The sequence below is a fragment of the Stomoxys calcitrans genome, chromosome 5 (assembly GCF_963082655.1).
Source record: "Stomoxys calcitrans chromosome 5, idStoCalc2.1, whole genome shotgun sequence".
Classification (NCBI taxonomy): domain Eukaryota; kingdom Metazoa; phylum Arthropoda; class Insecta; order Diptera; family Muscidae; genus Stomoxys; species Stomoxys calcitrans.
The window spans coordinates 111,659,579-111,673,706 of NC_081556.1; the positions used below are offsets into that span (position 1 = coordinate 111,659,579).

General features: G+C 38.7%; 1 protein-coding gene across 1 annotated transcript; it reads right to left on the reverse strand.

The window, feature by feature from the left end:
- Positions 1-700: 700 nt before the first annotated feature.
- LOC106086350 (cuticular protein 47Eg-like) lies at positions 701-1,347 on the reverse strand. Its single transcript, XM_013250987.2, has 2 exons — positions 1,169-1,347; positions 701-1,045 (listed from the first exon to the last, which is right to left on the reverse strand). Exons 1-2 carry the CDS (start codon positions 1,178-1,180, stop codon positions 701-703), a joined length of 357 nt encoding a protein of 118 aa, XP_013106441.1. The 5' UTR covers positions 1,181-1,347.
- Between the last annotated feature and the right edge of the window lie 12,781 nt (positions 1,348-14,128).

Here is a 14,128-nt window from a genome sequence, read left to right on the forward strand (position 1 = left end):
CTGTAATTGCATTCGTTCTTCTGTCAGTTATCAGCTGTTACTTTTAGCTTGCTTTAGAAAATAAAGTGTAAAAAAGTACATTTGATTAAAGTTCATTCTAAGTTTTATTAAAAATACATTTACTTTCTTTTAAAAAATCCGCAATTACTTTTTGGGCAACCCAATATAAAAATTGTAACTCGTATATCCCCGAAACCAGTGGTGATATTGTAAAGCTCAAGCGGACTTTTTTGTAGAGATTTTTGAGCGCAATTTGGCAAAAGAAGAATTTTAAAAATCGAACCAATTTTTAGAAGTCCCAAGGTGACCAACTTAAGGGGCCTGTCAAGAGGCGCCCTGATAACCCAAGACCATCGAACTTCGCAAACGATCTCTTCTTTAATACCTCAGCTATAACCAGTTTTAAATTCAAACAGATACCTCACCCCCTTCTCCTAAGGCATATTTTTTGCTAGTTTTTTCCCACTGTGCAATGTACAGTACAACGCTTTTCTTTAAGTGTTGTTGTGACACCTCTCCCAATCCATCGCACTTCCTATAACACCGATCTGAGGATTTCTTGCACATTTCTAACATTTTCACTTCATTAACAGGCCTAAAATTCAGAATTTTTTGTTTTAAACTATTTTTACTTTTTTTTTATTATTTTAATAGAAACAATAAACAAAAAAAACTTTTAGCTAAAATTAGCTAAAAATTCTTAAGCATCGGGGCTTGGGTGAGCCTTAATGTATTCAATGGCCTTGAGGATGTGTTCTGGGATTGGTGGAGGTGTGGGCAACAAGGGGTTGGCAGAATCAACATGGTAGCCATTCTCATCGGCGGTGTATTGCAAAGAGACTTGTTCACCTTCGGGGGAGGTGAAAGCGAAATCGCCCTTGACCACCCAGTTATCGCCATTCAAGGAACCCTGTTGTTGGGCCTTGATAGAGTTGTCAAATTCGTAAGCATACTTGAAGTTGTCCACATTAACCTCGGAATCTGATTTGATAACATTGGCATCTTGGTTGGCAGCAACAACAGCCAAAATGCAGGCGAGTGCAATCTAAGCAGGCAAAAGTCAATAGAAAAACACAATTTTTTCAAGGTTACTGTATATCCTTTCGCATGTTTCGCACATTGATGATGATTGGAATTCGCCAGCTTCTCCTCATTTCTGAATACTTACAAAGAATTTCATGTTTGTTTGATTATCAGCTTGCTGCGGACTATGAATTGGAACTGTGACTTTTGCATTGAGAACTTTATGAATTTATAGTAATTTTCACTGTTTTGCTTAATTTTAGAAATTCCAGTAGATATTTTGACTTGAACTTGTCCAAACAAAACTAACGCTTGTTCTTTTCGTTTCAGCTTCGGTAGTTAACGCCAAAAAGGTAAGTTGAAAGAGAAAAAAAAAAACAAATAACTTTAAAAACTGGCGATGAATTTGGTCTCCTTCAAGCAAAACTAATAAAACAAATCAATGTGAAAACGTGTTATTGGTCGCCGAGTTGCTCATTCATTATTTATGTAAATTTTGCACAAGTAATTATCATAGATGACAAAATAATAATGCACCCCTAACAATTGTTGTTGTCTTTTAATTCTATTTTTGGTCTTCTCTCTTATTTTTCTTGCAATTCTCAAATTTTGGCTACTTTTTTTTACTGAAACACTTATAGACATTCTAAGAGGTAAAATTTTTTTGAATAAACAACTCTATGATGCTATTATTTATCTTCTCTCCTGATATGCGGTTTTTTTGGGGTTTTATGCCTTTGATGGTGTTGACATCGAAACGCGAAACATTCATGTCATCGGTAGCTGAATTGCATTATATTTCAATTTTGAATGATTTTTGAGTGAAGACTGGAATCTAGACTTTATTACCAACCTGATGAAAATCATCTCCTCATAATCAATAAATACGTCGTTTGGAATAGGACGCAAAGCTGTGCAATCGAGTTTTTAGAGTGTGGTTCGGTGAAATATTTTGCTGCGCATTTCCGTTTTGATGTTCGTTGCTTAAGTCTTTTGTTTTTGAAAAAAAAATTATTTTTTTCTGAACTAAACTGGAGACTAAACAGCTATTTAAAACTTGAAAAGAAAAGTAAACTCTGTTACGATATGAAATATAGAAGTATGCGAAAAGTGATAAGGCTATAATTTTTGGAGGCTTATATAATGCTGTGAATAAAAATTAAATTCCCTTGATAACTTCAGCATACACAACTAGCCGAACCGAGCCTGCTCCGCTGCGCCTTCTTTAACTCTCTAATATCTTTTTAGGGTGGGGACACTTCACCCTGTATGAGGACATCGAATTCGTGCCATTGTAGCCCTGTATGCGGACATCGAATTCGTGCCATTCTAGCCCTGTATGCCGACATCGAATTCGTGCCATTGTAGACTATGACCCTAAATGCATTCGAATCCTGGCGAGAACCATTGAACAAAGCCATGTATATCCCCTCTTAATGTTGGCGACATTTTCGAGGTACAATGCCATGCATGGTCATTTGAAAAATTTTCCCCAAAGAGGTGTCGCACTGCGGGACGCCGTTCAGACTTGGCCATAAAAAAAGGTCCCTTAACATTGAGTTTAAACTTGAATCGTAAAGCACTCATTGATGAAAAAGAATTTGCCCCTTCTCGGTTCCTAATGTTTCTTCTAAGGGTAATGTTGTTATAAGGGGAGAATGGCATCTTAGACATTTCGCTTCAAATATGGATATCTAATTCGTGCTGCACTTCCAAATCCTTTTAATTTAAGCCCCATATTGTCATGGCCGGTAATTAAGAAGCGTTTGGATGGTGTTTTCGGGCTAGGGATGCCACCGGCATTTTTTACTGAAAAAAGATATAAAATTCGTTCTTTATTCCCAACGGTAATGAATTTCAGTTTAGGGGGTGCTTTAGGGCGTATCCCAAAACACTTGGCTCCAAAATTGAATATCAAATTCGTTTTCTGAGTGATGGCACCCCAGACATTTCGACTCAAATATGGATATCAAATTCGTGCTGCACTTCCAAATCCCTTTAGTTTGAGCCCCATATAGCCATAGCCGGTGAATATGAACCGTTTGGAGGGTGTTTTGGGGCTGGGGTGGCCACCGGCACTTTTTACTGAAAATGGATATAAAATTCGTTCTTTATTCCCAACGGTAATGAATTTTAGTTTAGGGGGTGCTTTAGGGCGTATTCCAAAGCACTTGCCTCTAAAATTGAACTTTTTACTGAAAATGGATATAAAATTCGTTCTTTATTCCCAACGGCAATGAATTTCAGTTTAGGGGGTGCTTTAGGGCGTATCCCAAAACACTTGGCTCGAAAATTGAATACCAAAACACTTGGCTCCAAAAGTGAATATCAAATTCGTTTTCTGAGGTATGCTACCTCAAACATTTCGACTCAAATATGGATATCAAATTCGTGCTGCACTTCTAAATCCCTTTAATTTGAGTCCCATATTGCCATGCCCGGTAAATATGAACCGTTTGAAGGGTATTTTGGGGCTGGGGAGGCCACCGGCACTTTTTACTGAAAATGGATATAAACTTCGTTCTTTATCCCAACGGAAATGAAGTTCAGTTTAGGGGGTGCTTTAGGGCGTATCCCAAAACACTTGGCTCCAAAATTGAATATCAAATTCGTTTTCCAATCTCAAATAGCTTTCATTTGAGTCCCATATTGTCATAATGGGTCAAATAACCCATTTGACGTAGCTTTAGCAGGAAAAGCGCCACCTAGACTTGAACGCATTCGTAATCTACTCTCAAATACCTTTCATTTGAGTCCCTTATAGCCATGGTCGTCTAATATGCCCATTTGGGGTATTTGGGGGGTGGGCGACCTCCCATAACTTGGACCTAATTATTTTATGCCATATTTGTAATCTACTGCCTACTACTTTTTATGTGAGTCCCATATTGCCATGAACTTCGAATGTATATGTTTAGAGAAGTTTAAGGGTTGGGGGGAGGGGGGCCCCTCTGAGTACTCGAACCCAAATTTTAATACCATATTCGTAATCTGGTCTACAATGCCTTTCATTTGATGCCCTAATTGTGCCCATCGAACCACTTTCGGATATGGGTGGCGTTTTTGCGGTAAAGGGGAGGCCTCCGCCTCCATCCGATATCTAACAAGTAAAAAGGCGTTAAGCTCGGCCGGGCCAAACTTTGGATAAACCACCTTTCATCAAAATCCGGTGAAAATTGCATACCTTATGCCCCATAGCAGTTATATCGAAATATGTTCCGATTTGGACCAAATACTAATAAGTACAGGTCATTGTTCAATAGTGTGTAACAAATATTGGTCTTTTTAGTAGATATGCCTAACATTTAAACGATCTGAACCATATACGACACGGATGTCAAAAAGCCTAACGTAAGTCACTGTGTCAAATATCAGTGAAATCGGAAATGCGGCTTTTATGGGGCCAAGACTTTAAATCGAGATATCGGTCTATATGACAGCTATATACAAATCTGGACCGATTTGGGACAAGTTGAAGAGAAATGTCGAAAAGCCCAACACAACGCACTGTCCCAAATCTCGGCGAAATCGGACAATAAATGCGTCTTTTATGGGCCGAAAACCTTAAATCGAGATATCAGTCTATATGGCAGCTATATCCAAATCTGAACCGATCTGGGCAAAATTAAAGAAGGACGTCGAAGAACTTAACACAACTCACTGTCTCAAATTTCGGCGAAATCGGACAATAAATGCGCCTTTTATGGCCCCAAAGCCTAAAACCGAGAGATCGGTCTATATGGCAGCTATATCCAAATCTGAATCGATCTGTGCCATATTGCAGAACTATGTCAAGGGGCTTAACTTAACTCACTGTCCCAAATTTCGGCGACATCGGACAATAAATGCGCCTTTTATAGGCATAAAACTTTAAATCGATAGATCGGTCTATATGGCAGCTATATCCAAATCTGGACCGATCAAGGCCAAATTGCAAAAAGATGTCGATGGGCCTAAGACAACTCACAGTCACAAATTTCAGCAAAATCGGATAATAAATGTGGCTTTTATGGGCCAAAGACCCTATATCGGAGAATCGGTCTATATGGCAGCTATATCCAAATCTGGACCGATTTGAGCCAAATTGACGAAGGGTGTCGAATGGCCTAACACAACTCACTGTCCCAAATTTCCGCAAAATCGGATAATAAATTTGACTTTTATGGGTCTAAGACCCTAAATTGGCGGATCGGTCTATATGGGGGCTATATCAAGATATTGTCCGATATAGGCCATCTTCGAGCTTAACCTGCTTATGGAAAAAAAGAATCTGTGCAAAGTTTCAGCTCAAGATCTCTATTTTTAAAGACTGTAGCGTGACTTCAACAGACAGACGGACAGACATGGCAAGATCTTCTTAGATTTTTACGCTGATCAAGAATATATATACTTTATAGGGTCGGAAATGGATATTTCGTTGTGTTGCAAACGGAATGACAAAATGAATATACACCCATCCTTCGTTGGTGGGTATAAAAAAGAAAAAAATGTGTAGTCGATAATCTTGAACACTATAAAAATATTCCACACTTGAAAACCTATTTTCGTAGGTTTTTTGCACTTTCAAAAAAAAAAAAACAGTAAGGAAACGCAGAATCGGGCGTGGCCGAACAAATTATACACTACACCATACCCATACGTACTACTCTCAATGTATAAAACCTATGTTGAAATCTAGTCTGACTATTAGTTTGTATACCTATTGAAATATTGAATAGAACCACAGCCTTAAAAGGCCATATCGGATGAAAGATATATATGGGAGTTATATCATAATCTTAACCGATTTTGTTCAAAATCGGTTGGATCAAAAAATGGCATGTGCAAAGTTTTGTTACAATCGGGCAATAAATGCGACCTGTACCTTGATCACAAGAATACATGGACAAACAGATAGACAGACGGACGGACATAGCTAAATCGAATCAGGAAGTGATTCCAACCCGATCGGAATACTTGTCGATGGGTCTAGCTCTTCTCCTTCTTAGCTTTGCAAGCAAATGCACAAAGTTAAAATACCCTGTACCATAGTGTTCGTGTAGGGTATAAAAAAAAAAATAAGAGCATCAATGAGCATAGGGGGTCCACCACCCTCCCGATATCAAAAAATTATATGGCCTATGTTTCCTTCCAGACCAACCTACACAACCTGTGAAAATTTCAAGGTAATCGGTTCAGCTGTTTTTGAGTCTATACGGAATAAACAAACAAACCGATAAATAAACAAACAACCACATTTTAATTTTATATATAAGTTGGGGTCTTAGGCGAATATTTCGTCTGGTATAACTCTATCCTATGGTGGAGGGTATAAAAAAATTTTTTAAAAAATCTCCAGTGTGAGACTGGCTTGAGCCCAAGTATTATCGAGATGATGTAGAAAATTTCAAAAAAATTTTCCAGATGCCTCTTAGAAGGGCCCTAACTTTGGTCCCCTAGGCATTTTGATAAATTGTTTGTTCTGCCAAATCTTCATTTGTGGTCCGATTTTCAAAATTTGTTGAATAGAGCACAAAAATTCCTACAAAAAATTAGTTTTTATACCCACCATCATAGGATGGGTTATACTAACCTAGCCATTCCGTTTGCAACACCTCGAAATAATGATCTGCGACCCCATAAAGTATATATATACTGGATCGTCGATCTGGCCATGTCAGTCCGTCCGTCCGTCTGTCAAAAGCACGCTAGAGGTGGAACGTGTAAAGTTAGCCGCTTGAAACGCTTTTGCACAGATACCTTAAATTGATGTAGGTAGAGATTGCATTATGGGGATTGCAAGCGGGCCATATTGGTTCAGATTTGGATATACCTCCCAAATAAACCGATTTCCCGATTTGACTTCTTGAGCCTCTGAAAGCCGCAATGTTTGTTCGATTTGGCTGAAATTTTGCCCATTGTGTTCTGTTATGACTTTCAACAACTGTGCTAAGTACGGTCCAAATCGTTCTATAACCGTATAAGCCGATCTCCCGATTTGACTTCTTGAGTCTCTGGAAGCCTCAATATTCACCCGATTTGTCAAATTTTTGCACGTAGGGTTCCGTTATGACTTCCAACAGCTGTGTCAAGTACGGTCCGAATCGGCCTATTACCTGATATAGCTCCCATGTAAACCGATCTCCGGATTTGATTTCTTGAGTCTCTGGAAGCTTCAATTCTCACCCGATTTGTCAAATTTTTGCACGTAGGGTTCCGTTATGACTTCCAACAACTGTGTCAAGTACGGTTCAAATCAGTCTATAACCTGATATAGTCTCTAGATTATCGGTCTATAACCTGATAAACCGGTCTCTAGATTATCCTTATTCGGTTCGGCAACATTTGTGAGGTACTATGCCATGAAAAACTTCTCTCTAAAGAGGTGTCGCACTGCGGCGCGCCGTTCGAACTCAGCTACAAAAAAGGAGGCCCCTTATCATTGAGCTTGAACTTGAATCGGACTGCACTCCTTGATATGTGAGAACTTTGCCCCTGTTTCTTAGTTCAATGTTCATGGGCAAAATTTGCAATTTTTGTTCGGTTTTACTGGTTTAATAGAGTTTGGTATGTAGAATAAGATTATGCCCTTCAACTAAATTTACTTTGTATACATTTTTTGCAGGATCCATGGTGGTGGGTTCAAAAGATTCGGCCCAGACGAACTTAGGACGCTTTTACTTGTTTAGGTCTTCAATATCTCTCTCTTCTGTTTTAGTGGATATTCGACTTTAAATTTTAATTTTTGGATTTTTTCCCAAGACTGAGGCTTTGCCTTTTGCATTTTGCGAATGCATTTGTAGCTCGAATTTCATTTTGATGCATGATTTGGATTGATGACAAAATTGAAACTACATTGTTGGAAAGGTGGTCCACATCGACTCATTCAGTTGAAAGTTGTATAGTTAGGAAATCTAAATATTGGGTTGCCAAAAAAGTATTTGCGGATTTTTTAAAAGAAAGTAAAACTTAGAATGAACTGTAATCAAATATACTTTTTTTACATTTTTTTTTTTGCTAAAGCAATCTTAAAGTTACAGGTGATAACTGACAGAAGAAAGAATGCAATTACAGAGTCACAAGCTGTAAAAAAAACTTGTCAACGCCGAATATATGAAAAATCCGCAATTACTTTTTGGGCAACCCAAAAGTCAATTTTTTTGTATTGTTTGATCAAAAAATTTTATTTTCATTGAAAAGTCCCTATTTGTGTCGTCCTTAATCTAAAACATCATTTGGAATAGAATATATTTCCCAAACTAATTGGCAATATAATGCAAATCAACCATTATATAAACTTTTAGGAAAATCACTCCTAGAGATCGCTACGAATAGACATAAACAATCTGACGACAAGAAACCAAATGTTCTACTCCAAAAATTTGCATTTATTTATATGTGGAGTGTATCTGCCGAAACACAAGATGTTATAGGAAACACTGCAGAAAATGCTAATCGGCTTTAGAGATTTTAATCAGGTTTTATACTTGTCATGTTTTAACAAATTGCCATTTATTCGTTTTTTTTATTTGTATGTTTTTATAGTGACGCGAGACAGATGTATTTTTAATTCGTAAAGAAAATTCATTGGAAGTTTTAGCATAAAAAACATAGAGCAAATAAATATTTGAGAGAAACCCCAAATGTGTGCGTATGACTGAGATTTTATAAAAATGTGGCATATTAACAAAGAAAGAACAAGCGGGAACTAGGAGAAAAGTTATGTAAAGTAAACCTACCTTTCCACTTATTCTCGCCTCTCCAAATTTCATAACCTTTCAGAATTTAACCATGCGGTTTTAAGCATCTGCTGTTCTCATTTAATATTAGGTTGAGCAGTAATACAAATAAAATCTATCGCTCTTAAAGTTTGGCGCCATCCATTAACGTTTCAAGGGCCATGATTAGAAGATCTTCATCTTAAACGTAAAGTTTCGAAGATAGGTGCACCGATTTAAGCGATTTTTTTTTTTGCAATCTTATGGTAACCGAAAAATAATATTGTATTAAGAACATTTGGGGTCATGCAACCTGGGGGTACGCCCCATCTCAAACCCACCCAAATGCCACAATATGCTATCAAGTCAAAGATAATTGGAAGGAGTGTACGATTTTGGTATAATAATTTGGCCGCAAGTGTTTGGATACCATTCCTTTCCCAAAAACTCTCCAAATTGACATGTAGGTCGATCAAGACAATATGGTACTGAACGAATTTGGTACTAATATTAAGGACGACCATGTATCCGGAGGCCGTCCAACTAAAAAATACCCCCATACTGATATAAACAACCATTGGGTCAATATAAGATGAAATTAACATTCGGAACACTTATTTTGTGGGCGCCCATACCAAAAAATAAAGTAAAAGTGTGCTAAGTTCGGCCAGGCTGAATCCTATATGCCCTCGACCATGGAAACCATTAGTCAAGTTTTTTGCCCACTATCTCTTTATAAGCAAACGATCATGAATAAGAAATGCTATGCTGTTAAAGCAATAGCATGTAGATACGAGGACTGCTATATAAGTTTTTGGCCTAAGCCACAATAAGTGTTGGAAGGTTTTGTCTAAAATATCCATTGGAATGTTTTACATTTTCTGACATAATCGTTCTCAGAATGTTTTGACGTACGACCATCGTTTGTGTTGTTTCTAAGAACGTGAAAAAGTTAATTTGACAAAAAAATGGAATTATCTCGTGAACGTGTTCCTGCGACCATTTATCACAACTTTCAACGTGGATTATCACAACAAGAATGCATTAATGAACTTCAATTATTCTATGGCTATGAAGCATCATCTAATAACTCTGTTAAAATTTGTCAGTCGTGGCCGAGGCTCGTTCAAAGTCGAATTCGGTGAAGTTCTCCCAAAACCGTCCGTTGTACCAGATAACATAGATGCCGTGTCTGAACTTATAATGCAAGATCGTCATGAGACATACCGTGAAGTAAAGTCGGCCTTGGGCATTTCTTATACCCGCATTCAATATTGTATGAACACCTTGCCGTAAAAAAGGTTTATTCTCGCTGGGTACTGCACAATTTCACAATCGCTCAAAAGAAGAGCGATTGTGAAGAAATATAAAACAAGTAAAAGCGAGCTTAGTTCGGCCGGGGCCGAATCTTATATACCCTCCACCATGGGTCGCATTTATCGAGCTCTTGCCGCGGTATCTCTTTTTAGGCAAACAAAGGATAAAAGAAAAGAATTGCTATGTTGTTGGAAAAATATCAAGTTATGGTTCTTTTCGCACCATTATTGAAGTGAATATTGGAGACCATAGTAAAAGTCATTGTGTAAAATTTCCGCCAAGTCTAGTAAGAATTGCCCACTTTAGGGGCTGAAGAAGTAAAATAGGGAGATCGGTTTATAGGGTAACTGCATTAGGCTATAAACCGATTCATGCCATATGTTAAAGGTCATGAGAGAAGCCGTTGTACAAAATTTCAGCCAAATCGGATAATACTTGCGCCCTTTAGAGGCTCAAGAAGTCAAGATCCAGTATAGGTTTTTATGGCAACAATATCAGGTTATGGACTGATTATAACTATTCTTAGCACAGTTGTTGGAAGTGATACCAATACCACTCCAGCGTCTCAAGAAGTCAAGATTCAAGATCGGTTTATATGGCACCTATGCCAGTTTATGAATCGATTTGCGCCATACTTAACACAGTTGTTGGAAGTGATACCAAAACACTAATGCAAAATTTCAGTCAAATCGGACGAGAATTGCGCCCTCTAGAGGCTCAAGAAGTCAAGACCCAAGATCGGTTTATATGGCAGCTATATCAAAACATGGACCGATTAGAACCATACTTATGGCAGTTGTTGGAAATGATACCAAAACATGGACCAATTTGGCCCATTTACAATCCCAACCTACCTACACTAATAAGAGGTATTTGTGCAAAATTTCAAATGGCTAGCTTTACTCCTTCAAAAGTTAGCGTGCTTTCGACAGACAGACGAACGTATATGGCTAGTTCGACTTAAAATGTCACGACGATCAAGAATATATATACTTTATGGGTCTAAGAAGCATATTTCGAGGTGTTAAAAACAGAATGACGAAATTAGTATACCCCCATCCTATGGTGGAGGGTATAAAAAGTAACCCGAAAACGAAAATCTAAAGCAGGAATTCCGTGCTACTTACAAAACAACTAATTATTTGCCATTCCACGCATCAAAGTTGGTTCATGTCTGGTATTGTGTCCCCACCTTTGTGCCGGTGTCTGTTAGCCACAGAATCCGTCCATGATATAGGAAATGCTTCACTATATCATCATCCTCCTCCACATGCTTAATTGAGCTCGTAGTCCTATGTACCCCGTTATGATACCATAAGCTATACTGACCTGCTTCTTGCTTCCTTTCGGTAACAGCCTTGTCTTCTCTATTTCGGATCTTCCCAAAGGATTTTTGTTATCCTACCGACCGTTTTGCGCGTTTGTAGCCCTCGCCCTTAACTTGTAATGCATTAACCCAAGTTTATTGACAGCAATCCTCTAGCCCTCACTGCTTAATCGTCTGATCTTGCATTACCCCAACTGCCCTATGGCCCAAGACTGTTCGTGACCTTACCATGCTGGTTGTTATTGCCCCGATGGCCAGTTTACTGTCCGTAAAGATTTTCACACTAGACGCCCTCGAGTTAGCACCACACCACTTCACGAATTTCGGCATCACTTGGATCTCCGCCTGCTGGACCATAATGTGGTCAAGCCATCGAAAACAGATCTCAGTTTTTGGGTTCTCAATTTAGACCACAGATCAACACCGTTCTTAAGCTTTAATTCATCTGTATAGCATAATGTTAACCAGAGTTCGGTCAATCCAAAACTGTATTTCTGGCAGTGGTGCCTCACACTCGCCCTCAAGTGTCGTCTCAGTTTTTGGGTTCTCAATTTAGACCCCAGATCTACTCCGTCCTTTAGCTTTGATCCATCTATGTTGCATGATGTTAACCAGAGTTCGGTCAATCCAAAACTGTGTTGCTGGCAGTGGTGCCTCGCACTCGCCCTCAAGTGTCATCTCAGGTATCCGATCGGAAACCTCTTCCATGCCTTTCAGGTTTCTTATCGTTGCGTCGATTATACCGCGAATGTATGACGCGCTTTTTTCTATCGTCTTAACCCTCATAGCCGCAATAGCTGCCTCACACTAGATATGTATGTAGATATGTAATAGTCTCCAATCCCCTTGTGGGTGTGGTCCTCATCGCTCGGCCTATGCCGAAACAACATGTTGTATTATCCCTACGTTATAATTTTTGGTGTAGTGAGTTGTGTTAGGCCTCTTGACATCCTTGTTCAATACGGTCCAGATCGGTCCACATTTAGATAAAGCTGCCATTAAGGCCGATCTTTCGAGTTAAGGTCTTGGGGCCATAAATGACGCATTTATTATCCGATTACGCTGAAATTTGGGACAGTAAATTATGTTAGGCCTCTCGATATCCCTGTGGAATTTCGCCCTGTTTGGACCAGATTTGGATATAGCTGTCATATAGACCGATCTCTCGATTTTTAGTCTTGGACCCATAAAAGGCACATTTTTTGTCCGATTTTGCTGAAATTTGGTTAGAAGAGTTGTGTTAGACTGCTTGACATCTTTTTTAGTACGGCCTATATTGGTCCATATTTAGATGTATAAATCGATCTCCTGATTTAAAGTTTTAGGCCCATTAAAGTTGAATTTATTAACCGATTTCGCTGAAATTTAGCACAATGAGTTCTATTAGACCCTTCGACACTCATACGGATAATAGTCAAGATAGTGCTATATTTGGATATAGCTACCATATATACCGATCTCCCGATGTAATTTCCTGGAACAATAATAAAATCACGATTACAGTGACACAGTGGGCTGCGTTAGGATTTTCGATATTCATGTTCAACATGGTTCGGATCGGTCTATATTTGGATAAAGCTGTCCTTTGGCCCATAAAAGGTGTATTTTTAAGCAAACGAGTTCGGTAGAATTATCTGTGTTAGACCCAAATATAGCCTTTCTGAATATGGTGGAGATCGGAATATATTTAGACACAGCTGCTATGGGTTCAAAAATGACGAGTTTTTCACTGTATCATGACGAAAGGTGGTTAATATATATGGCTTTTTATACCCACCACCATAGGATGGGGGTATACTAATCTAGTCATTCCGTAACACCTCTAGATACTGATCTAGAACCCCATAAAGTATATATACTCCGGATCGCATCTACATCCTTAGTCGATCTAGCCAAGTCCGTCCGTCCGTCTGTCGAAATGACGATAGCGGTCGAACGTGTAAAGCTAGCCGCTTAAAATTTTGCACAGATACTTAATATTGATGTAGGTCTTTGGGGATTGCAAATGGGCCATATCGGTTCAGATTTGGATATAGCTCCTATATAAACCGATTTCCCGATTTGACTTCTTGAGCCTCTAGAAGCCGCAATTTCTGTCCGATTTGGCTGAAATTTTGCACGTAGTGTTCTGTAATGACACTCAACAACTATGTCTAGTACCGCTCAAATCGGTCAAGAACCAGATGTAGCTCCCATATAAACCGTAAGTCGCAATGTTTGTCCGATTTGGCTGATATCTTGCACATAGTGTTCTTGTATGACTTTTAACAGCTGTGCCAAGTTTGGTCTAAATCGGTTTATAACCTGATATAGCTCCCATATAAACCGATCTCCCGATTTGATTTCTTGAGCCCCTGGAAGCCGTAATTTTCGTCCGATTTGGCTTATATCTTGAACATAGTGTTCTGGTACGACTTTCAACAACTGTGACTAGTTTGGTCCAAATCGGTATATAACCTGATATAACTCCCATATAAACCGATCTCCCGATTTGATTTCTTGAGCCCCTGGAAGCCGTAATTTTTGTCCGATTTGGTTGAAATTTTGAATGTAGTGTTCTGTTCAGATTTCCAAACAACTGTACGGTTTAAATCGGTCTATAACTCGATATAGCTCCCATATAAACCGATCTCCCGATTTGACTTATTGAACCCCTGGAGACCGCAATTTTTGTCTGATTTTTGGCTGAAATTTTGCACGTACTTTTCCGTTATGAATTCCACCGATAGTGCTTAAGTACGGTTCAAATCGGCCTATAACCTAA